We start from the raw sequence: 26,951 nt of genomic DNA, 5'->3' as shown, positions 1-26,951 counted from the left end.
AATCCAGCAGATTTCACAACACAAAATTCCATGCTTTAACACAACACACTGGGCATTAAGAGCAGGACCCTGGTCTACATATCTACATGGTGGGTCAGCTAGATGTTCACAGTTTATTCATTAACTCCTAAAAACAAGTACCTTAGGGTGAATAGGAGAAAGACAGTTTCCACTGGATCCCACCAAAAAAAAAAAACCCCAGCCCCAAATACATACACACACAGTGCTTATGGGCCTGTGGTATAGGGAAAAGAACAGGAGGTTTACAATCAGAAAACCTGGGCTTGAGTTTGGTTTGGCAACCTCCTGATTATACATGTTGGGGACTGAGCAACTTCTTGATGGTATGATCTGGGGGCAATTACACTAACTCCCTTTGCCTCATTTTTTCCTTCTCTGTAGAATGGGAATGGAGATGATCACCTTCTGAAAGCATTGCTTGAAGAATAAGTGAGGTGATATATTTCACATGCTTTGTAAACTTAAATTTCAGAATCAATGTTAAACATTATTATTACTGTCCCTAAAGATGAACTACTGTAAGAATATATTACCAAATGATTTGTGAACAGTTTATGTGCCAGAGATTTCAATGCTATGTTGTTGGCTATAATTGCACTAAAGAAAACTAAAGATTAGACTACGTGAAGCACTATTTATTAAATCGATATTACTTGCCCATGTATGAGAATGCACACACATATCCTCTTTAATTTCCACAAAACCTTATTATGAAGCATCACTATCACTGTACCCACATTATAAATGAGAAAACAGAGGCTCAGAGAAAATGAGAGCTTAGATTTAACACTGGCCTTTCTGACCTCAAAATCCATTTTTCCACCCTAAGCTGTATCTAGGTGGCTCATTGCAAGTGTCCTGCAGTGATTGAAGATCTCTAGTTAGAGCAGCATATGAGACTGAGGCAAAGCAAAGCCACTCTGCAGGCTCTGTAAGGTCTTGCATATGCCAGACATTGAAAGCAATCTGGTGATGCCGGAATGGTCACTGGTATTGTCCTCCTAGTCTGTGTTTCAGTTTTGACTCTCTCTCTTCCATGCTTTCTAATTGGTTCCCAGGATGACCCAAAACATTTGGGCCTTGTCTCCTTGACCAGACTAAAAGCTTTCCAAGTATCACACCCAATATTTATATTTTCCCCTACTATCTATTACAGTTTAATCAATAACTATGCATCAATTGAATTCAACCCATCTTACTTTTGTTTTTCTTGTTATAAATTACATTAATGTTGTCTAGGAATAAATTTTGTATGGAAACCCCTTTCTTACATGATGCCATTTATCACTTTCATCTGTTTATGCTGCTATTTTCTGTTTCATATATGTAGATTTGGTTCTTCTAATCGGACTCTATATTTAAAAAGTGACAAGGATTGTATGCTTTCCTAGAATTCTTCACAGCACTTAGGTATACTGAAGGATCTCATTAAATACTTAGGAATTATTGACTAAATGTAGCTACAAAGTATAGGTGCGGGTATAAAGGAAAGTCATGCCTCTTTGTAAGCTCAGGAGAACATTTCTAGAATAACTCCAAAATCTCCTCTGGTGCCAACAAGACTGTGACTACTTTTCCAATATCCACTGTCACTTTCTTTCCTTAACCTGCCCCTATTTCTTAACTGTCCAGCTTTTACAAAATAATGATTATTCCATAACCGCTGATTCTAGATGTTGTAAAGTACGATCTATGTTATGTGGACAGCTCATTGCTCCTTTCTGGTACTTAGAAAGGTCCAGAATCCCCCATTAATGCCTGTATATATTAAAGTCACTAAGAAACAGAATGTATGGAATGTGTGAATCCACAGACACAGCACATACATCTGACATTGGCAAAGCCCTGGCTTGATCACCAAGGAGATGTCATGGTTGGCTGTTCTGTATCCCACTGGGCTGCTACATCCGGCTCTCAGAAGATCAGATCTCCCATATCGTGGCTCCAGCACCCTCACAGTCCTCTCCAGACTATTTTCACAGAAGCTTCTTGGAATCCTCATGGTTCTCAATGGCACGTATCAGCAGAGAATAAAAATCCCAAGTGGTGACAGAATGCAGTCGAATTCTAAGTCTGGCCCATGAGTGTGCTCTTCTCACCAGTTGTTAATTTCAGATCTCCCCTTGGGTCATCCTGGCTTCTGTTTCTTTTCTCACTTTTGAAATCATGTGAGTCCATGCCATTTTGATCAAGTGTGGTTCAGATTCTTAATACAAACCAATTTCCTAGTTACTTTTGTTGTTCCTCTAAGCTTTATCTCTACAATGTGTACTGCCCTGCTGTATACACAATCTCCTTCCATATTGGGTATTCTATTTAATTGAACCCCTAAATCAAACTAGTGACTTAGCAGAAAATCAATCTCTCTTAGGCGGCCCAAACTATGAAATACAAATGGTTTGCGTTTTATATTACATTCTCTTCTATATGGAGAAAGTCAGTTTAAAGCAAGAGGGAAGTATAAAGCTAATTGTAGAGAAGCAAGAAGCCAATAGAGAGAACACTGAAAAATTTAAGTTGTTAGATCAAGTTATTCATCAGTTCCAGCCCTCTTCAAATTATATCAATAACTTTGTTTATGCTAGTAAAAGTTAAGTTCCTGCTGTTTGCCACCAAGAAAATGTAACTAAAAAAGAATCTGACATAATGAATGCAAATTATCAAAGGGGTTTATTGATTCTTTTTTTTTTTTAAGATTTTATTTATTTATTTGACAGAGAGAGAGAGAGATCACAAGTAGGCAGAGAGAGAAAGGGAAGTAGGTTCCCCTCTGAGTGGAGAGCCTGACATGTGGCTCAGTACCAGGACACTGAGATCATGACCTGAGTCGAAGGTAGAGGCTTAACCCACTGAGCCACCCGGACACCCCCAGTTCATTGATTCTGACTGATGTGGTTACTTCTTGATATTTGCTAAGTGCTAGATTTGAGAAATACTTCTGACATATATGGGAGAGTGTTCACCAAGTCAGATAGTCAGGAAGCCAGGTCAAGCAAGGTACAGGCAAGGAAGGCACAACAGCCAGTCAGCCAAAGAGCACACTCTGGGAAGTTTCCATCTGACCAGTGTAGGTTAACCAGGAGAAGGCCACAAGATTGAATCTGGGTCTATATTTAAACTTTTAAGAAGCAAAGTGGAGGGACGCCTGGGTGGCTCAGTTGGTTGGACGACTGCCTTCGGCTCAGGTCATGATCCTGGAGTCCCAGGATCGAGTCCCACATCGGGCTCCCAGCTCCATGGGGAGTCTGCTTCTCTCTCTGACCTTCTCCTCGCTCATGCTCTCTCTCACTGTCTCTCTCTCAAATAAATAAATAAAATCTTTAAAAAAAAAAAAAAAAGAAGCAAAGTGGAAAAGGAGAGAAATCCACACAGTCAAGGAACCTAAATACAGCAGAAACCGAAAGTAACACAGATGGGTTAGGAACTGTGCAGGGATTTCAAATGACCTGGAACAGGCCAGTTGAAGGCAAGTGTTGTCAAGCCAAAACAAGTAGGAGGTAAAATATGGCAAGAATAACATGTCAGCTGCTTTTGGGGCACAGTATCTTTGGTTTATCTTCTCGGGCTTAAAAGCCAAGTCTCCTGAGTGTGCAAGAAGTAACACAGGTCCTATAAGTGACTTTCATATATGGTATGGCATGACAAATTGAAACACAATGGAATCTATGCATGTGACTTCCCTGAGACAGCTAAAGATCCCCAAAGTTCCAGGTAGATAGAAATTAGCTGGCTTAGGTCAGTTGCTACAAGGTTATTAATAGTCTAGCTTCACAATTCACACACACACAATTCACACATTAGGCTGAGCCCCAATCAGACCATGTCCTCATTCTAACCACAGAGTAGAATATTGGAGTTACTACCCATGTCAGGTCTGAAGTGAGATCTCTAACATTAAATACTGAGTTGGTATGCTAAGGATTGAACTCAGGATAACTTTATTTTGTTTCAAGTTTCCCCCCTAATCCTCCACTATACTGGCCCATTCTGGAAATTTAAAAAATGTGATATGGTTGGCGTGGGGGAGACTTCTACCTCAATTTCCTACCTTTTGTTCTCCACTAGACATGAAACCCTATCTTCCCTCTCCTGTCTCATAATCTGTTGAGCTAGAGCTCCACATCCTTAGGGAAGAGAGGGTCCTACTCCTACGTGAAGGGTTAACCAGGAACCTGCAATTGTCCGTAAGCATCATCACTCTGAAATCTCAGAGTATCCTGACCCAGCCACACCTGGACCTTCTGAATTAACACTGGGGTGGATAATAATAAGGTCAAGCATTTATATCACACCTATTTGTATCAATTAATTTATTCAATCTTCACATAACCTAGTGAGTCAGGTACCATTATTCTCAGCTCACAAATGAAGAAGTAGAAGTTAGTAATTTTCCCACGGCCATATACATATGGTAAAGAGACCATCTTCAAACCTAAACAGTCTAGCTCAGAGTTAATTTTGATAATTGTGCTCTACTGCCTCTCAGAATGGAACTGGACTTTATCAGAGCTCTTCGGATTCTAACTTTCACTAACAAGTCAGAGGCCAGCTCAAAACAAAGTTAGATACATCCATGTGGATCCTGGCTGGGGCCAGAGCCCTCCCCACCTCACTCTGGCCCAGTTACTGGGCCCTTGTGTATCATATGAACAGGTTAATGGCACAGGCATAGCTTAGTTGACTCAATCGGGATTTTTCTGAGTAAGCTCCAAGGAAAAAGTTTTGGTAAATAACTTATTAAAGACATATTAATGAGAGTGAGAGAGAAACAAAAGAAACAAATCTACTCTAGAATTATAAAACTTTAAGCTGAGACCTTAAGTGTCATTTAATTCTACCTTTCACCTTGTAAATATGGAAATGGAAACAGAAAGCAGGTGGCATGCCCCAGATCTCATAACTGCTTAATATCAAAACTGAAGACAGGATAACAACAACAACAAGAACAAGAATAAACTGTTAAGCATATATTAAATTACTATTATGTTCCCAAGGCTTTGGTAAATTCTTAAGATGCATCAGTGCATTTACTTCTCAAAATGTTTTAAGGAAAACATTATTGTTTCCATTTGGAAAGACAGAAGAAAGGAAGAAAGGAAGGGAGGGAGGCTCCAAGTATCTAAGTCACTTGCCTAATATCACACATCTAAGAGGACCACAACCAGGTTTCAAGCCCACATCTTTCTAGCCCCAGATCTCATGCTGATTAACCACCACCATCTCCTGATTCCCTCTGCTGATTTTTTCCAGGCTACATGATGGAATGCAGTTATTTTCTGTCTTGCAAGTTGCTGGCTCCTCTTTCACTGTCTGATGAGAAATTTCTCACCGTACTGACTCAGATTCAATTCCCCAATCCTCAGAGGATTTCTAAGTCCCTTACCCCCACTTAAAAAATGGGACAACACTATTTTCCAGTTAACCTATTTCCCGAGAAGTTAGCTGGAGAAATAATGCATGTGAAGTGAAAAGAGAGATATTCCACAGATGTAAGTTTATATTATTTATTACTGTGGCTGTTTTTGTTTTCCTGGATTTTCTTTTCTTTTTCATATTTTCTCTCTACAAGACCAACCGGGTGCATGCAGTTTGATCCAGGAGAGCTCTGAGTCATCAGTAGCACCACGTGGTTCTAGTCTGTACCCTGTTTTGCCCTTACCCTTCAGTGACATAACCCCCCCCCAACCATGTACACCAGTAAGGACACTCAGGCAATAACAGAGTGGTGGGTGAATGAACAGTTAATTGTTTGGAGGTTAATGATGATGCAGGATGTCTCAGGGGAACAACTCTGGACGAAGCAAAGACCTTGGCCCCTCTGCCTAACATTTAACAAAATGCACAGATAGCTATCCAACCAACTAACTATCAGCCTAGCTTGGAACACTGGGGGAAAAAAGGGGTGCTTGGTCGCTCAGTTGGTTGAGCATCAGGTTCTTGGTTTTGGCTTAGGACATGATCTCCCAGTCTGGGGATGGATCCCCACTTCTGGCTCCTGCTCAGCAGGCAGTCTGCTTCCCCTCCCTTCAGTCCCTCCCACCACGGGCACTCTTTCTGTCTCTCTGAAACAAACAAACAAACAAATAAATAATAAATATTTAATAATTTTAAAAAAGGATGATGGGAAAAAATGGCAGATTCATCTTCGGCCTGAATTCAATTCAACTCTGCCTGCCTGAACTCTCAATAATATAAATCAGATTATCTTCACTTTACAGAAAACTGAGGCACCGAGGTGTTACCCATTGCCCCCCAGGCCATCTAACTGGTGACAGCAGGGCCAAGAGTCGAACCTGGAAGTCTGGTTCCTATGTGGGTAACTCATAAACAACCACAAAACATTTGCTTGGGTTTGGTAAGTTTCCAGAAGCCTGTGCTAGTTAACACGACTTCCCTCATGGATCCTTGAAAACACACCATTAGTCTTTTATCCCTTTGGACTGAAGTGTTAACCTACCTGCTTGATCCTCCCTTAAAATACAAGGTAGTGTAATACTTTGCAGAAAATACATGATATCCTAAAGGCCACAAGTAAGTAGGCTGAGGTAGGTACCTCTATCCTTGGTACAGAAAAGGTGGGCTAGCTTGCAGAGTAGGGAACAGAAAAGTGGAGACCTGGAACCAAAGAGACTTTTCTTTATGTTTTCTCTAGAATTAATTCCACTTAGAATAAGAGGTAAAAGTTGCTGGAACTACTAGATATGAGGGTTCTTTGGGTTTCGATCTAGCTCCCTGACACATACCTCTTTACACTTGGTATAAAAGGCAAAAATAAATGACTCACCAAACTTCAGGTCATCACTAAAACTCAAATTGGTAACTGCATTACACTGACCTCAAATACCATGCTTTATAACTTATAGAATGTGTTGATATACATTAGATCATTCAATTTCCACAAAAAGAGGGAACTAACATTGATTGAGCAAATACCCATTGCGTGCCAGGCAAATACGATAAGCTTTTTACCTGTGTCTCCTTGTTTACTCCTCACAAGAACCCGGAGAACCTGGTGGAATTTTTCTTTGTTTATAGATAAGTAAACTAAGGCGCAGAGCGATTCAGTGAATTTCCTAACGTCAAACAGCTAGAGAAGAGGAGGCTGGGATTCAAACCCAGGTCCTTGGACTCTAAATCCCTTGCTTTTCTCCATTTCTGCCACAAATTCCACTGATTCACACTGAGGATTTACAAACCTAACTGCTTTATTTATGCAAATACTCTCTGGAGATCGCACGAAAAATGGAGTCATTAGCTCAAATCTCAAGTGTGGTTTAGTCAATGTGCCCCATGCCATACAACCACACATACTTAATTCACTGATTCACTCCATGTGGTGCTATTCCTGGAAAGATCCACATGGATCCCATCTGTTCCTTTTTGCTAAACCACCAAAGAGCTATAATCTCAGCAGCATAGTTGTGTTTTCCACACCGAGGTACCAGAATTCTAAGCAAACTGTCAGCCTGGTTCATTAGGCTAAGGTAGGGCTAGAGTCTTCTGTAGCACCTGGATGAAGGTCTTGCACACAGTAGGCTCAGTACTTGGATACTATTCACTCCCTTCCCTCTCCTTTCTTTCCATTAAGTCAAGAGTCTCACGACTCGAAGCACACGCCTTCCTCATATCTATCATGAGATACTGTCTCCATTTCTTCTTTCTCTTATATCATGAATCAATCATGGTCCCCTTTCTTATCTAGCTATCCAAATTCTATCCATCCTTGAAGGACAATCTAAAGCCCTTGACTTTCCATGAAAGTTTCCTCAATCCTGACTACAGGTCTCAATCTATCTAACCGTCCTGCCTTCCAAATTTAAAAACACACATTAGTTGTATTATTTCCATTCGCACTGAATTACAAATGTTAAAGGAAAGAAATTATGCAAAAGCACTAAGCTCTGACATTCTTAATGACCGTTTCTTTCTGTTCTTATACATGTAGATGGCTAACTGATTCATGTGTGATATTTGTATCTCCTTGCTGAAATTGTAATTGTTTTGATGGTGGGACTCTTAACCAGCCTCCCCCACCTAGCTACCATCAGTGCTTGACATTACAATACACTCAAAGATATTTGCTAATGGGTTTTTAGACCTTTAAAACTAGAGCCATAGCAACAAGAGATAGGACTCATGAGAAACCCATGAGCCCACAGTTTAGGTGAAATGGGTACAAAGGGGTAAACTGTACACTGCCCCCTGGTGACTACTCTTGTACCACTGATGCTGTGGATGGAAGCATCTGGAACTTGCCATGCACCACAGACTACGCTAGTCTGAAGCGTGACATGTAAATTAAGGACAGTTAAAAACTGAAAGACTTTTCTATGCCTATCATACACAGGTTGTTTATATTCATTCTTTTCTACTCCTCATTACAAGCTTATGAATTACATGCTATCATTATGCTTATTATCCAGATAGCAAAAGTGAGGCATAGACTTATAATGCAACTTATCCAAGGTCACTAGACTAATAACTAGTGGAGCCAGGTATCACTCTTATTTTTTTAATATTAAATTTTTAAAAATGTGTTAGTTTCGGGTATACAACAGAGTGATTCAACAATTCCATACATCACCCTGTGCTCATCATCACAAGTGCCCTCCTTAATCCCCATCACCTTTTTAACATATTCCCCACCCCCTTCACTCTGGTAACCATCAGTTTGCTCGCTATAATGAAGAGTCTGTTTCTTGCTTTCTCTCTTATTTTTTCCCCTTTTGGTTGTTTTGTTTCTTAAATTCCATATATGAGTGAAGTCATATGGTATTTTTCTTTCTCTGACTGACTTCATTTGGCATAATACTCTCTAGCTCCATCCATGTCATTGCAAATGGCAAGATTTCATTCTTTTTTATGGCTGAATAAAATTATACTTATATTATATATAATTAAATATTATATATATATGTATATGTATATCTTTATTTATATCTATATATATCTCACATCTTTATCCATTTATCAACTGATGGGCACTTAGGCTGCTTCTACATCTTGGCTATTGTAAATAATGCTGCTATAGACATAGAGGTGCATGTATGCCTTTGAATTAGTGTTCTTGTATTCTTTGGGTAAATACCCAGTAGTGTGATGCCTGGATCATAGGAAAGTTCTATTTTTAACTTTTTGAGGCACCTCCATACTGTTTCCCACAGTGGCTGCCCCAGTTTGCATTCCCACCAACAGTGCATGAGGGTTCCTTTTTCTCCACATTCTCATCCATACCTGTTGTTTCTTGTGTTTTTGATTTTAGCTACTCTGACAAGTGTGAGGTGATATCTCATTGTAGTTTTAATTTGCATTGCCCTGATGATAATGATGATGAGCATCTTTTCATGTGTCTGTTGGCCATCTGAATGTTTTCTTTGGAGAAATGTCTGTTTATGTCTTCTGCCCATTTTTTAATGGGATTATTTGTTTTGGGGGGTGTTGAGTTGTATTGGTTCTTTACATATTTTGGATACTAACCCTTTATAGGATAGGTCGTTTGCAAACATCTTCTCCTGTCCTATAAGTTGCCTTTTAATCTTACTGATTTTTAACTTAGCTGCACAGAAACTTTTATTTTGATGCAGTTCCAATAGTTTATTTTTGCTTTTTCTCCCTTGCCTCTTGAGATCTATCTAGAAAGAAGTTGCTATGGCTGATTTCAAAGAAGTTACTACCTGTAACGGAACAGTGCCAAAAAGGTCACTCTTCATGACTCCAAATCCATACCTTTGTTGTAACACCACCTTGTATAAAGCAAGGTAGGTAGCCCTGGAATTGTTCCATGTTCTAACTTACCTCCAGCTGTACATTTTAGAAGTTGGAAAGGCAGAAAGAAACATGAGGTTTAATGAAAAGTGAAAGATTCAAAGATCATGAATAAAGCAAAATGGCATCCTAACAGCTTGCTAAATTTTTTCAGATGAATGTGAAGACCTATATCAAAAGATTCACCCAGAACTAAACATTCACTTGAATTCTCATGTTTTACCTTAAAAAGTTCTCATAGTCTTAATATTTTACTTCACAACTATTTTTTAAATATAAAAATGTTTGAAGTTATTTATAATGTAGTCAACCTAACATCTCACGTAGTTCTTGCATGGCTATCAAAAGTTAAACACTTTACCTCCATGGAAATAACTACAATCCAGTTGAGGGATTATGTTACTGGCATAAAGATGGTTGGACTGGGAATTAGGAGATTGAAGCTTGAGACCCAAGAAGTTCAGTAACTCAGGGTGAAAAAGCAATTCACTGAGCCTCCCTACTCATTTCTATATTTGAGGAATAGGGAGTGAAATGTATGACCTCTAAGAGTCTGTGTCTCATCAAGGATCTGATTTCACTCATAATAAATTTTGCTCTGCTGGGAAACACCAGAAAAAAATCAGGGATGCTATTCAAATCTTCTTTCCAGATAATGATCTCTGCTTTTATCATTCAGTTACAGAAAGAAGAGATAATGTTAAAAAAGCCATGGTGAGGGGCGCCTGGGTGGCTCAGTGTGTTAAAGCCTCTGCCTTCGGCTCAGGTCATGATCCCAGGGTCCTGGGATCGAGCCCTGCATCAGGCTCTCTGCTTGGCCGTGACCCTGCTTCCCCTCTCTCTCTGCCTGCCTCTCTGCCTACTTGTGATCTCTCTCTCTGTCAAAGAAAAAGAAAGAAAGAAAGAGAGAGAAAGAGAAAGCAAGCAAACAAGCAAACAAGCCATGGTGAAATAAGACAAAAATCAAATTGGGAAAAGATCAATGATATAAAAAGGCTTCTAATGAATTGGGTAAAGAAAGGTAACTCCAAATGCATTTATGATCATCTTGCTCTATGTTTATAGTATACATTTTGTTTTTCTTGTGAATCAGTTAATTTTCTGGCTTTAAGACCATGCAATTAGTGGCAAAAAATTCCCTCCCATATTAAAAACTCAAAAATATTTGAAGTGAAGTAGTCTCACCAAGCTCCTTCTTCTATTCTTGCCTTTCTCTATTTTCGATAAGCCTTGTCTCCAAAACGAAGAATTTACTAACATCCAACCTCTGTTTCATTTTCCTCCCTATCAATCATAATTTGATATTAGATCATACAGTCAAAGTTTAAAAACACAATAGACTAAACCATGAAAGCCTTAAAATATTTCATATTTAGATTTTTTTTGGGGGGGGAGGGTATGAGAGGAAATGTTAGGGGGAGAGACAAAGAGGAGATATGAGTTTGGTTTACTGCTTTACCACTAGTAACTCATAATGTGCTCACGTCCATGTTAGATTAGAAGGTATTTCAGTACCTGCTTCTGAAACATAGCACTTGGGCTGGGTTGCAGAAGGAACAAAGTAGAAAACACTTTAGTTCCATTTCCTTTATTTTAAATTCTGATAATATCTAGAAGTCTATCAGTCTCCCTTTAGCCATTCTGTCTTCAAAATTAATGTTATATTTAGAATTATTTTCATTGGGGAAAAACAGAAAAAATAGGTTAAAAAAGAAAAGAAGTGAATGAGGACTAGAAAAATAGAAGCTGGCTAACTACTGCTAGCATTTGCTCATGCCAAAGAATATATTCTGCAAATGTGTTTGTATATTGTCATTGACTAGGCAATGAACTCTTTGTTCCACGGGAAAGAGCCTACAACTCTCCAGGTCCAAAATGCCAACCAGTTCCTAGCCCCACAGCTGCCCTTGCTTCCCAGAGTGGCAATGTCTATGTCAGTCTTGGTTTTTCAGTTTTCCGATGGCTCCCTTCCTCACAGTTATTTTGCAAAGCAAAGGCTCTGCTTGCCAGTTAACCTCCTTCTGGGCTCGGGATAAGCTACAGTTTTGTGCTTCAGAGTAAGATGGAAGAATATTATCTGTTGACGTGGGCTGGAGGAGAGAGTAGGAAACAGTATGAGAGAAGAATAAAAGGATGAGAAAGAAGGCATAGAGGAGGTTGTTTTATGGTGCATGGGGACTTGGCCATGAGTGGAGAGCAAAATGGTAGCTCTCAGGCTGACTCTCCACTTTACTCTCAGACCACTTTGTCCATTGAAACTATAAATTCAGACATACTAGAACCTTCATTTGTTTTATAAAAGATTTCCTTAACTTGAAAAGTGATGATAATTTCCTTATGATTATAATGTTTGCAACCTTACATTTTTTAAAAAAGATTTTATTTATTTACTTGACAGAGAGAGATCACAAGTGGGCAGAGAGACAGGCAGAGAGACAGGAGGAAGCAGGCTCCCCACTGAGCAGAGAGCCAGATGTGGGGCTCAATCCCAGGATACTGAGATCATGACCTGAGCTGAAGGCAGAGGCTTAACCCACTGAGCCCCCCAGGTGCCCCTCCAACTTATATTTTATGACCCCTCTTTGCCCACAAAAACTCAATAAAAACATTTGCCTGTTATGTTTTTATGTTATAGGATGAGCACTTCCTAGTCTTGCATTTGGAGTCAGCAGATAAGGTGTCTAGGGCTGGTTGTGTCACTGCAGAACTTGGTCAGGTCACTTGACTCTCTAAATTGTTTCTAAGGCTGCATATAGCTATGAATAAGGATTGGGTAATTCCTGACTTTAATATTAACCTAATTTTGAATATCATAAAAATAGTAATAAGAGGAGTTTAGGATTTGGGTCATCTGACTGAGATTTAAGAACTTTCTCCTCACCCATATTATGATTTTAGTCTTGTTGAAATGGTCAAATTTTCTGTTTGTGTATAAAGGGAGATATAATTATTCTTTGAGAAGCAAACGGGATCATATATAAAAAGCCCATGCAATTTGTGAAAGGATGCATTGGGATAATGTTAAAAATTAGCAGTGTAAATAATGGCAACCCTCCCTGGACACTTTCTTTGGATAGACATTGTGCTAAGGGTTTAACTCACAATATCTCATTTAAACCAGACAACCCTCAAAATGATCTGTATAAAACCTAATTTTACAGAGAATGAAGCTGAAGTCCAGGAAAGTTAAGCAGGCATTCAGACCCAGATTTTTCAAAGCAGCTAAAACTCTTGACTTTGAGCAAACGTACACAGGATTGAGCTTCTAGTCTTAGTAGGTTGTATTTTAGTCCTTAACCACTTCTGATTCCAGCCACTTCAGGTATCTCAACTTTAATTCTCTTATAAATAATACAGAAATATTAAAACCTGCCTTGCCTCCCTTGTCAGGTTATAAAGAGAAAGAATGTAATTTACGCTACTTTGAAAACTGTAACACGATAGAGCAATATAAGGAAGACAGCATTAGCAGGGTAGCGGGGATCTCGCAAGCAGCAATAGCAAGAACAGTATATTTTCAAGATAAAAATCAGAAACCCCATTGTTGTTAAGCATCTCTCTGCTAAGTAAAAATATCTATATGAAGCTTACAGAAGTACAACATATCTAGTATTAGCTCATTAAAGTTTTTAAAGATTTGATATGTGTGTGTTTTAATTTTGTTTTGCTACTTGGAGGGGGACTGATATTATTAGCTCTGAACAACTGCCTATTTTCCTGTTCTGTAACAAAACTGTTTTGGGTCCTATTTTTGCAGTTTTTGGAGTAGGTGGGGAAAATAGGAGGGGCAGAGAATGGGCTTTACTCTGTTGTACAGTAACGTATATCCTCACAGATACCCATTGTGATGAGTCAACATAAACACTGTACAGTAGGCGCAACAATGGGATAAAGAGAAGACATCCTGCACCTGGCATTAATTTTTCATGGACTTGAGATGCCTATGCACAGGAATCACAAGACCAGCAGTCAAAGAAAATGCAAATTGCAGAAGAGAGGAAGATAAAAAAGATAGCATGTTCTTACTTTTTGTTAAAAAACAAAAGCAACAATCTCATTCCATTTTACCAGAACTTGCAAATGCTCACGCAGTCCCAGGCTGTTGCAATTATTCAGGTCGCTTCTGATGTATCCCCCCCTCCCCCCACCTTAGGTTGAATATCTCTATAGATTAAGAGTCATCTTTGTTCCTTTACTAATAGGAATTCCATGAATAGCCTCCTTCATATTCTTCAGGAGGAAATAGACTAAAAACTGGGGTATTACTAGACAGAAGTGCAAAGTGAGGCTAAGAGGAATAAAACCGAGAGATGAATCCGACATGATTGAGGATGATGAGTCAAGTAATATTTAGAATCCAGAAAGGACAAAACACAACTTGGAACACCATGAACTAGGACTGAAACTCATCATTGAGCAAATCCTATTTAGAGCTGACCTAAGCTTACAGTGGCTCAAAGTCAACATCCAGGGACCAAAGGCAGGGTCTGTGGGCTGAGGAGACAGGCTTTAAGGAGGAATTCCAGACAAGAAGGATTATTCCCTCATTATCTTCCCATTGTTGCCCAAGTTCTCACATTTTAGGTATTAATCAGCCCCTGCAGATTTATTGGGCAAACATCATATTTAAGGCACTATACAAGGAACTGCAGAAAGTAGGTAGAAGAAGCACATGGTTTTGCCCTGTGAGGATTTTACACTGTGATGTAAAAACAGAGAAATCCCTGATATTTCTGTAATAAAAGTCAAGCAGTAGCGTAAGAGATGTAGGGGCAAAGTCCCATGGTGGGTGTGAAAGAGAAAGGCTGGGGGGATTAGGGTGAGAAGGCCTGGGTTCTCTCCTGGTCTTACCACCTGTATGATATTAAACAAGATAGCTGACCACCCTCCACCCCCCCGCCATCGAAAATGGAGATGATAATATTGGGGCCGTTTCATGTTGGCATTGTGATGACTAAATAAGAACAGATTATAGCAGTATATGAGCACATTTTCTACTCTTATTTTTCTTCAAGAAGTGTTGTTAATGAGGATTGAAATAATGAGGGAGAAGGCATAGAAGTCTTGGGGAAGGTGAAGTGAGTTAAGTCGTAAATGAGGGAACCTCACCTTTGAAGCCCAGTGTCCTCAACTGATTTGTTTTCCTTCTCTCCAGCTCTTGTTCTGCTCTTTCTTGTAGGGCCAGTTCCTGTCCCTGGACCACTAGCCACTAACTGGCCACTGTCTTCGTGAAGGTTCTCTGCTTACAGAGAATAGAAATCCACTTACAGGAGCTTAAGCAAAATCTGAACTATCAGGTTGAAAGGGCAGGAAGCACAGCAGGTTAACCACGTGATGGACAGAAATTAAGGACTGGGGATTCTGAGAGACCCAGGAGGCCTCCGTGGCCTCTGCCAGTCGCTCACTGTTCCTCCCAGACTCATCTCTATCAGTATCTTTCTTAGGGCCCATGTGGTTTCTCATCTCCTTTTCTCTTCTTACATTTCTCTCATATCTGTACATACGCTATCTCTGTTTCTCTAGGCATATGCCCTCATCTTCAGACAAGTGTTAACCCTGCAGGCCAACCCGTATGTAGTAAGGCTAATGAAACCAGGTGTCTGAAAGTCACCTCTTCTTTCCACTGGAGATTCTCTTCAAAGGTCCAGTGCCTTAGTCTGAGCCTGAGTTATTCAGTGACTTCTGACTGATCTGCAGGATGCCTGACCTTACAACATGTAGCCTTGTTGTCTCTGTCCTTCTTGCCTGGTACTCAAAGAGGAAGATCAGGAATTGGGGAAAGCTGATAGCCCTCATTGCACACTACTTTTCTATGCCTCAGGGCCTTTGTACCTACTCTTTCATCTTTTCCTATCTCCTTCACCTGTTTTAAAGCCATCCCAAGACTTCTCTTTTCAGTCTTCCTTCCTCATCTTTCACCTCCCATCCAGGCAGATCGATCACTCCCACCTTCCAGCACCTACTGTGGCTTATGCATTCCTTGATTGATGCTCTTCCCACACTGTGTTGCAAACAGTTTGATCTTAGTGGTTTTTTTTTTTTTTTCCTTATTCTACTGAACCCATTAAGAAATGAGTTCTGGAGTCACATAACCAGTTTCAAAGTCCGCTCTTTCCGTTTACTAGCTATGTGATCGCGGGAAAGTCACTTACCCTCTGTAAACTTTGTAAAATGGAGAGGAGAGTGCGTACATCAGAGAATTATTGACAGGTTGGGTGAACTAACGTGTGAAGTGCTTAGAAGAGTGCACAACATAAAAGAGGTTCTCAGTCAAGACAGTCACTTTTCTACTGTAAGTACCAAGCCCAGGATGTGTGAGACAGGATGTACTAATTGTTTGTTAGGGAAATTAACATGTAGTTTAGGACTAAAAAATGTTTGGGAAAGAATATTTTATCCCATTTGTCTTGTTTGCAGAGGTTTTGCAAAATATCTACAGTTGCTATACTATTCTGATAAGAGATGTGTATCTAGATATGCATAAGCACAACGCTGAGAAATGCTGTGAACAACTCGCATAGGATAGCATCAAAGGGTGAAATACAGATACATATATATGTAATTGGTTACTTAGTGTTTGTCTCCACCCCTAAAATGTGAATGCCCTTGGGGCAGGTTTAAGCTTGTCTTATTTACTGTTACATGGTCAGTCATATTACACAATTTTCAGATACATAAAAAGTTAATAAATATTGGTTGAATGAATGAACAGTTGGAAAAATGGACCACATCTACACAATTACGAAGTGCCTTTGCTGTTCCCTCCACTCGAAGGTCCTCTTCCTCCATCATCACTGCATGCCAATATTCTGTTTAACCTTTAAAATCTAGCTGATACTCTTCTGTGAAACTCACCCCTTTCCTTAATTCTCACAGTAAGTCATGGGTACTTAGGGCACTCAACACTTAGTAGCGGGTGTTAGAGTCATCTGTGTATCCACTTGAAAAAATTCCTCATGAGCAGAATTCTGTGTAGGTTTCATCAGGGTTCTCCTAACTGATTCATCTCAGTATTTCTCCCAAGGCTCGGCAAGCTGCATGACATTCACATTAGACAAAATTAAAACACGATGACTAGCAGCATAAGGAAAATCAACTTTGTTCACTGCAGCAAGAAACAGTGGGGTGCCACTTGGGCAAGGGGTAATGAAGTGTCTCTTCTAAAGTGATGGTGTCATAAAAGTTAAAGTGTACCTTCAGGTCCTTGGCCTGTGTTTGGACTGTGTCTGGAACAGAGCAGGAGCTCAGTGAAAGATGAGTGAAGTGAATGAACTAATAATGAACAGAAACACAGGTCAGTCTATGAAAAGAACCACTAATTATGGGACTGTTTTTACAAGCATATCTATTTACTTGAATAATATAAGAGCAAAACCTTTGATTTGCCTGGACCCCAAAGATACCGAATGTCTAGAAAGATGTGCTTACAGCCCGAACAATGAAACCAATTTACAGCATTTGAAAGAAAGCTTTTTATCCATCTATCTAATAAATATTTACAACTCATGCTGGCTGGCACTTAGGCTAAACATACGGGAAATTCTGAGTTGCTTTTCTATACTCCAGGCTCTTGGGTCAAGTAGATGAATCTGCTTGAGTTTCCAGATTTGATGTCCACCTCGTCATTATAAGGCATGATCTGTTATATGAAATCAAGTACTGGAGCACTGAAGGACTTCCCGGACTGGCTTCTCTGTTTGTGTTGATTGTGTGGAACAATTACATTGTCCAGCTATCAGTTACTTTAAGTTTCCTTCATCAAGCTAAACTTTAGGCTGTATGGGCAGATTCTCTGGGGTAAACTGTATAATGACTTGAGATTTTACCTCAAGTTTATTATTAGTTCAGTGAAGTACACTGATTGAAAAAGTCTTTGTGTTCCCTAGCTTATTGTGTGTGTGAGACATGGTCCGGCTGTGTTCTAATGCTGTGGTAGAAGTACACACCTATAGGAGATGTACAAACAGCATTTACCTGCTTGTGAAGTTTTCAGGTCAGGTTTCCTAAGAGAGTTACATAATATGGGTCTACATTTCCTACACATTATTCATTTCCAGTATTTTATTTGAAAGGAGAACCAGTTTTATTTTAAAGGTGGTAATTGATTAGATTGATATACTCTGTCATTTCCTTGACATGCTAAATACATCATGGCAAATATAAATATTTTGGAATTTATTTGTATATACCAAATAGTGAAGGGTATCATCAGGCAAGAATATCATGCATTCATGCATGTATATGTGTGTATCTATGAGTGTAGGAAACACATTATCACTGGGCTTAAAAAGTGCAAAAAGTACGGAAGAGTTTTTGTTCTGAGATCTAACTTTCATCTTCCAACAAAAAATAAACTGAGGCTCAATTTAAACAGATTTATCTCCAAATGATAGTAACATTTTAATAATAGGGTGTTTTCTAAAAGCAGTCTTCATAAAATTGTGATGATATAATGATATATTGAATGCAAGACTTGGAAAAAATTGAGATTTGAGAGATTGGCAAATTCCTAACATCTTCTAAAAAGATTTAGAGGCGTCAAAATGAAGGAAATCCAAATAAAACTTGGAAATTTCTGTGTGTGTGTGTGTGTGTGTGTGTGTGCAGTAGAGGGAATTAAGAGGAGACACAAGAATGAAATTAAGAGTGGCCCAAGGACTAGGGGAATTCAATCCAAGGCTATTTTTTCCCATAAGGCTCTATCCCCTGCATTAACACAATGCTGCTCCCACCATCACACCATTGCAATGCTTTAATCAAGGTTTATTGTTTTCTCTCGATGGATTTAAATGGAAATAATTTTATGAGGTCAGTAAAGACAAAGCTGTTGACGAAAACTGCTGGGTATTAACTAGAAATGCTAGAATTGGAGATTTTTTATTTGATTTCATTTCTCAAGTGCTCACCAAGCACCCTTATTGTGCTAGGCACTGTGCTAGACCCCGAGGATAGATGCATGCTCTATTTATGGAATTCAAGATAGGAAAATAAGAAAACAAACATATAAGTGTTGGGTCCTTCCTTCAACTTACTTTCCTTTTCTCTTTCACTCCAAGAAGTTACAATATAAGAGAGAAGAAAACACTTAGAATAAAATATGTTAGGTGATAAACTGGAGGTGCATGCAAGGAACATAGAAGGGAGGAAATAATTGCCTGGCTAGAGAAAGCTCCACAATTAGGTGATATTAACTTCACAGAAAATATCATACTCTCCGTGATGAAGCCAAGGAAGAGCAGTTTAATAAATACACTTCAATGTAGAATCATTACAAGTTAATCTGATTTAGAGAGCGTTTCACCAATGGTTTTTAAATTCCTCACAAAAATGATGTTTTATGTCTTTAACAATCAAGGTCACTTTCTAGAGATCTGACTACAAAATGGTACTCCATGAGAAGAACTCTAAATGTAGCATAGCCTTTAAAACACTTAGGTGATTCCCAAGTTATAGAGAAAAACATAATGGCACCTAACTTGAGTCAGTTGAAAATAACTTGAACTTCAAAGATTTATTCCCACTAAGGATAGGGGTATGTCTCTTGAGTTTCTATGTCAGAAATAATGTTTTTCTTGAGAGATTCCAAATAAATTTTAGCAGAGACTAATTGTTGAGAGTGCTCCTTAATTCTTAATTCCTTTATTCTTAAACCTTGAAACAGATCTAATTAAAGAATGGACTATTTAAAAACTCTTCTTCCAAGTCCCATTTACTTCATCTCAGCCTATCTGATGTAGATAGCATGGGTCCCCTGGTTAAATAATTATAAGCACAAACATGACTTCTGCAATAAATAACACAATGACACTGACTTATTAATTCATTTTATATACCTATATATTTCTACCAATTATACTTACAAATTTCTAAACAGTGCATCACTGGTTTACTAAAGGAATAGTCACGCTTTTAAAGAGAGATTTTATGGTGGGTTTTACTTGGATAAGCAACCAAAATGTAAGAACTAACTTTCGGATTCTTGATCTATGTATCATACCTACTACAAAAGATATTCAAGCCATTCTAAGGCATTCCGGGGGCATCAACCAAGAAATATGAACTGTAAGTTGTATCAAATATTAATTATGAGAAACACCCATCGTGTTCCCTTTCTTAGTACATGTTACTTTTAGAAACTACTTTCTTTAGGGGGATGAGTTTGCTTGCACCACTGTTTACTCTTTCTCATTGATCAATGTCTGACTGTATTAAGAATTCAGACTTCATACCGAGAAAGGCAGAGATATATTTACCCCAAACAAGAGCTACAGAGAAGATACCACATCTTTAAATGCATATAATACATGCCACTTATCTACAGCCATAAGAGGGAAAAGAAAAAGAAAAAGAAAAAAAAAATCTTTAGGAGAATAAAAGGAAATTTTCCTTACCGGAATGAATGCATGTTGCATAGCCTGTTCACATTGTTTTAAGGAAGCAATAGTATCCCACAAAAGCTGATAATTTTCAGCCCGGGAAGCACTTGGCCGTTGCATAGCGAAAGCTAGTAACACTCAAACTGAGCTCAAAGAACCCAGTTGAAGAAGGAAAAAACCCTGCAGATCTGTTACATAAACTTCTTAATTAGATCTGCTACACAAACTGCTATCTTAAGACTTTAAAAAAAAGTTAATCAGAACATTTCTTTTGGGGGATAACTGGGCATGACTTGAACAGAGACAGATGTTTTCATTGGGAAGAATTTTCATTCCCACACTTGTGAAAAGCAATCCCATCAATGTTCCCCTGTCTTCACACGGGTCTGGCGAAACTGCACATACCATAAGTGTGTGGGGGGAAAGAAGTAGGAGGGAAAGAGATGTGAAAAAATATTTCTACCAGAAGATTTGGGTGGCAGGCTATGAAGGTAGAATTTGAGTAGCTTGTGAAAAGTATTAAAATTGATGGGAGTGGATTACATACACACACATATGTACATGTGCAGGTGTCTACACTTGTCTGCTATGTGAGATATCCAATTATATACATTTATTCTCACAGTGTTATTTAATATGTCCAACTCTCTTCTCAACTTTAGTTAAGATCTACACATGACATTTTTATCTATGGAGAATTACCACGTTTATTAACTTCAGAGTTGTGTATCTGAAAGTATCCGTCAAGACTAGACAGAAGGTTCCTAGGTAGAGGAGGCAGTCAATTATTTATCTTGAAATTTAAAAGCCACGAGAAAACCTTTCTGTTGCTTTATGTATTAGAGAAAAGTCACATTTATTTTGTCATTCTAAGAAGAATTCTCAGCATTAACGGCAGGAGAATCAAGCCTTTAAATAGTCTTGGGACTAGAGAGTGGTCTGCACAGAATCGGAACATGTTAATTCCAGAGAAATTTGTTACACACTTTAACAACAAAAAGGCTAGTCCAGGGCACTAAATAAAATCTGGATGACAGAATATAGTGACATATTCTGAATGTTCTTTCACTTAAGACAGGAGCTCACAGAGTAAAGTGAGTCTACTAGCCCGCTCTAGTCTCTGTGGATTGCTCAGTAGGGGGTAATGCATCTTAAGAGAATGTGCTGAGTTCTCAGAAGTTCCAGAAGAATCTATACTCAGATCTAGTTACATAGCCAACAAGGAGAACATATATTCTAGCATTTCTAGAGGTAAGGGGGTAAACTAAGGGCAATACATAACATAAAAAAAATTAAGTTGTACTTTTAATTAACCTAGAAAATCTAGGGAGTACAAAACAAGGTACAAGTTATAGGAAACAGTTTGATGACATAAATGAAGGATTTTTGCTGTATTATTTTTAGAAGAGGTGCATGATTTGGGTTACCTAGTTTTTCTTCATTTCTGTCTTGGCGATGGCAGATTAGTTCATGATAGTGACCTTGTGGTGTGAAAATCTCAAAGGCTGAGGGCCTTTTATCTCAATTATTTTCCAATTTTTATTGAAGGAATTGGAAGTAGAATTGATCTTCCAAAGTTTTACCTGGGTTAATTTGTAGGAAGATTATTTTTCCTTAATATCTCGGGAAGACCCACCATAAGCCTATTGCCATTAGTTTGTTTTTCAATATCAATTCAACCAACCTTCTCTTTTGCTCATTCATGATGTTCTTCTGTTCAGCTCACACCCACAGTCCCTCCTCTGCCATCATTCCTGCCCTTAGACTCCCCCATCTGCCCCAGCCACATGCTTCTTCCTCATGCACTGTCGACCAGCCAGCTCACAACTTCCAGAAAATATTCTTTCACTAGTAAATGTTCTGTATTTCTTAGCAAATAACAAGAAAATATAAAGTTGGTAAGTTAGCTTACAAAATTCCAGCCATTCCTTTCTGAATCCCTTGAGTCAATATTCACCATTATTTCAGTCCCAGCTGGATCATCTGTCCTACTGTGTACTTCCTCTGCCTCTTGTTCATCAGGTCCCTTCATTCTTTCATTTAAGCAACATGTCCCAAAAGATCCTCCTTTCTTTACTTTTTAGAAAAAAGGATAGATAATCTGCAGTCTACATGTAGGAACTCTACATAAAAAATGACCTTAGAATCATTCATTCATTGATCCAATAAGCATATTAAGCACCTCTCATGTGCTACACTTTTTGATTGTGCTATGGACAAATGGATAGATTAGACACTGAATCTGCCTTTAAGGAGCTTAAAGTCTAATTAAAGGGAGGATACATGACACAAATAACAAAAAGCCAAGTTAGAAAATGGTTAGTGCCATAAAAGAGATAGCATAAACTATTCACAAAACAATGAAAAAGGAAAAAAAAATACATCCATTGGGGAAATTAGGGCAGCTTCATGGAAGATTCAGCACTTTGTTAGAGCTTGAAGTTAGGGTAAAATTTGTATATGCAGGGATAGACAGGGGACATTCCTGGGGAAGGAAAAGTAGAACAAAAGCAGAGTGGGAAATTGGAGTCCATTACTGGTTGGTTTGGAAGGAACATGACACTTCCAAAGAGTGTCTTAAGAGCTTAATAGTAAGATTTATACCAGAGCCAAAGCTGCTCTTAACTGCAAATTCAGTAGCTTCCTATTCCTATTGCTAACCAGTCTTAGCTCTAACCAATTTTTCAGAGCATCAATGTGCTTTAACTCAGTGAAATTCTTCTTAAACCTCACGAAGGGGTAATTTCCATTTATTTATTCCCCACTTTTGAAGTAGTGCATTGGTATACTTTTGGAGGCTTTAGGTGGCTTGCTTATTTAGGTCATATTACTTAATGAGTTCGTTTTTATTAAGTACCTATAACATGATTTATACTCCCACTCAATCACTGTTGTAAGTTCTGTGATCTATTACTTTCAACTTCCAAATGGAGTACAACGTGAATCTTACCTGATCAAATATGTGACTTGGCTCAACTTGGCTCAGGTAACAAACATTTATTGAGCTCTACTATGTGCTCAGCACTGTGCTGGCAACAAAGAATGCAAGGATAAATATATTTCAAGACTCTGTTTCTTTTCAACTACTCTTCAATGTGCACTTGCCCCTGCTCACAAAGTACAGTGTACCTATTTTCATCCTGAGAGCAAAATGCCTGATATGTAATGACTACCATTTTTCTGTTAAACACAGTTACTAAACTATATGTCTATCATATCTAAATACACTGCCATACCCTAAATTAATTAGATTACAGGCCTTAGAATGTCTAAAAGTACTTTCTGTATGTCTCAATTTCTATAGTCAAATTTTGATAAATCTAAAGGGAGTCAGGTCAAAGAAATTCACTGACCACAGTGAAATTATGTTGGAAATCAAAGTAAAACAATCTCTGGAAAGTCCCAAAATATTTGGAAACCAAAACAAACAAACAAACAAAAAAAACCCACAAAAAACAATAACAAAAAACCCCACCACTTATAAATAACTCACTGGCCAAAGGAAAAAATAAAGTAAAAAATAAAAAAAGAAATTAGTATGTATTTTGAAGTGAATGAAAATAAGACCACAACATATCAAAATTTGTTGGATACCCTTAAAGACAGAATTAAGAGTACATATAGAGCACTAAACACCTACATTTAAAGGAAAAAAAGATCTCAAATTAATGATCTCAGTTTGCACTTTTCACAACTAGAAAAAATATAGCAACCTAAAAAAAAAAAAACCCACAAAAGAAGCAAAAGAAAGGAAATAAAAAGGATCAGAAGAGAAAGTAAAGAAAATCAATAAAACTAACACCTAGTTCTTTGATAATAAAATTGATAATACTCTCATAAGATTAATGAGGGATAAAAGAGAAAAATAAATTATCAAAATCATGAATAAGAGAGGTAGTAAAATCACTACAGGTCTTCTAGCTATGAAAGGGTCAATAAGAAAATCTCATAAACAACTTTATGTCAACAAATTTGACATCTTGGATGAAATGGATGAATTCCTTCAGAGATATATACTGCCAAAACTCACTCAAGAAAGATAAGTAACATAAATAGTCATTCCGTATATCTATTGAAGATATTTAATTTGTAATTAAAAACCTATCACCAAGAAACTTCAGGCCCAGATGCCTTCGCTGATGAATTCTACCAAGCATTTAAGGAAGAAATAATAATTTATACAAACTCTTTCAGAGAAATGAAGATGAAAGAATGAATTCCAACTTGTTTTTGGGGGGCCAGATTACCCTGGTTCCAATCCAGATGAAGATATTACCAGCAAAGCAAATACCCATGTGCCCTCATGAATTTTTATATATATATGCAAAAATTCTAAATAAAATTTTAGTATATCGAATCTGGCAACATATAAAAAGTTATGCATCATGACCAAGTAGGTTTAGCCTTTGATATTCTTTTAACACAAACAAATAAACAAACATATAATCATCTCAGTAGGGGTAAGAAAAACATACAAAATTCAATATCCATTCCTGGCTTAAAAAAAAAAAAAATCTCGGCCCATTTCTTGATTGGATTATTTGTTCTTTGGATGTTGAGTTTGCTAAGTTCTTTATAGATTTTGGACACTAGCCCTTTATCTGATACGTCATTTGCAAATATCTTCTCCCATTCTTCCTGAAAATGTTGAAAATAGAACTACCCTATGACCCAGCAATTGCACTACTGGGTATTTACCCTAAAGATACAAACGTAGTGATCCAAAGGGGCACGTGCACCCGGATGTTTATAGCAGCAATGTCTAGAATAGCCAAACTATGGAAAGAACCCAGATGTCCATCAACAGATGAATGGATAAAGAAGATGTGGTATATATACACAATGGAATACTATGCAGCCATCAAAAGAAATGAAATCTTGCCATTTGCGATGACGTGGATGAAACTAGAGGGTATCATGCTTAGCGAAATAAGTCAATCGGAGAAAGACAATCATCATATAATCTCCCTGATATGAGGAAGTGGAGATGCAACATGGGGGGTTTAAGGGGGTAGGAGAAGAATAAATGAAACAAGATGGGATTGGAAGGGAGGGAGACAAATCATAAGTGACTCTTAATCTCACAAAACAAACTGAGGGTTGCTGGGGGGAGGGGGTTGGGAGAGGAGGGTGGGGTTATGGACATTGGGGAGGGTATGTGCTTTGGTGAGTGCTGTGAAGTGTGTAAACCTGCCTATTCACAGACCTGTACCCCTGGGGATAAAAATATATTATATGTTTATAAAAAATAAAAAATTTTAAAAAAATCTCAGGACAAGATAAGGATGTCTTTTCTTACTACTTCTATTCAGCATTATCTGGGAGGTTCTAGATAGTGCACAGGTCAAGAAATAAAAATTGAAAGGTGGATGGGGTGCCTGGGTGGCTCAGTGGATTAAGCCTCTGCCTCCAGCTCAGGTCATGATCTCAGGGTCCTGGGATCGAGCCCCACATCAGGCTCTCCGCTCAGCAGGGAGCCTGCTTCCCCCTTTCTCTCTGTCTGCTGCTCTGCCTAGTCGTGATCTCTCTCTCTCTCTCTGCATCAAATAAATAAAAAAAATCTTTAAAAAAAAAATTGAAAGGTGGAAATAAAAACGTCTTTCTTTCCATATGGCATAACTGTCTACGTAGAAAATTGCATGGAATCTAAAACAAACTTTAGCATTGATAAATGACTTCAGAAAGATTTCAGAATACAAGATATTATAGACATATAAATGCAGAGATATACCATGTTTCTGGGTAAGACTACTCAATATTGTTAAGATATCATATTCTGAAAATTGATTTATAGATTCAATGCAACATAATCCCAATCAAAAACTCAGCAATGTTATTTGTATGTTTGCTTATTTGTTTGTCCTGGAGAATCTGCCAAGCTGATCCTAAAATTATATAGAAATTCAAAGAATATATAATAGCCAAAATAACTCTGAGAAGGAAAAATACAATTTGAGGAAAAGTACTACTTGTTTTCTGTTCTTGTAAAGTTAAGGTAATTAAAGCAATGCGGCATTGGCACGGAGATAAATAAGTATATCAACAAACAGAATAGAGACTCCAGGAACTGACCCACACATTTAAACAACTGATTTTCAATAAAAGTGCAAAGAGAATTCAATGGGGGAAAAGGTCATCTTTTCAACAAATGATGTGGAACAATTTGAATATCTATACACAAAATAGCGAATTTTGGTGTATGCTTATCTTTAAAAATTAATTCAAATTAGATTACAGACCTATATGTAAAACCTAGTTAAACTAAAAAATAAGTAGAAGAAAATATTTTTGGCTTTAGGTTAGGTACAATAACGAAAGCACAACCATAAAAGAACGAACTGATAAACTGGACATCATCAAATTTAAGAATTTCCATTCTTCAAAAAACACTGGTATGACAAGGACAAGACAAGCCATAGAATGGAGGCAAAACTTGTAGACCATATATCTAATAAAGGATTTGTTTCTAAAACACATAAAGAACTCTCCTAAAAACTCAATAATAAGGAAAGAAACAAGCCAATTTAAAAATAAGCAAAACATTTTAACAGACACTTCAACAATGAAAATACACATGTATCAAGTAAGCATGTAAAAAGATGAGCAATGTCATTTCTTAGTAGACAAATAAAAACTAAAACTACAATGAGATACCATTATATTCCTACTAGAATAGCTAATATTAAAAAAAAAAAAAAAAAAGCCAGACTATCCCTAGGGCTAATGAAGATGTGGAAGACTGAACACTCATACATTGCTGGTGGGAACGAGGATAGAGCAAATTCTCTG

General features: G+C 38.0%; 1 protein-coding gene across 5 annotated transcripts in view; it reads right to left on the bottom strand.

The window, feature by feature from the left end:
- The window catches only part of LOC111154393 (discs large MAGUK scaffold protein 2), a 1,367,735-nt gene that overhangs the window by 705,738 nt on the left and 635,046 nt on the right, over positions 1 to 26,951 (bottom strand). Inside the window, exon 1 of one of the 5 annotated variants that reach the window (XM_022513934.1) lies at positions 20,178 to 20,282. The exons of the other annotated variants lie outside the window; for them this stretch is intronic. Coding sequence (XP_022369642.1) covers positions 20,178 to 20,282 — 105 coding nt within the window. Of the gene's footprint in view, positions 1 to 20,177; positions 20,283 to 26,951 lie in introns of those variants that run through there. 5 annotated transcript variants of the gene reach the window in all.

Source organism: Enhydra lutris, unplaced genomic scaffold (assembly GCF_002288905.1).
Source record: "Enhydra lutris kenyoni isolate GAN:26980312 unplaced genomic scaffold, ASM228890v2 scaffoldscaffold37, whole genome shotgun sequence".
In the NCBI taxonomy this organism is placed as follows: Eukaryota; Metazoa; Chordata; class Mammalia; order Carnivora; family Mustelidae; genus Enhydra; species Enhydra lutris.
Note: the sequence above shows the minus strand (reverse complement) of the source record. Positions and strands in the feature narration are given on the sequence as shown.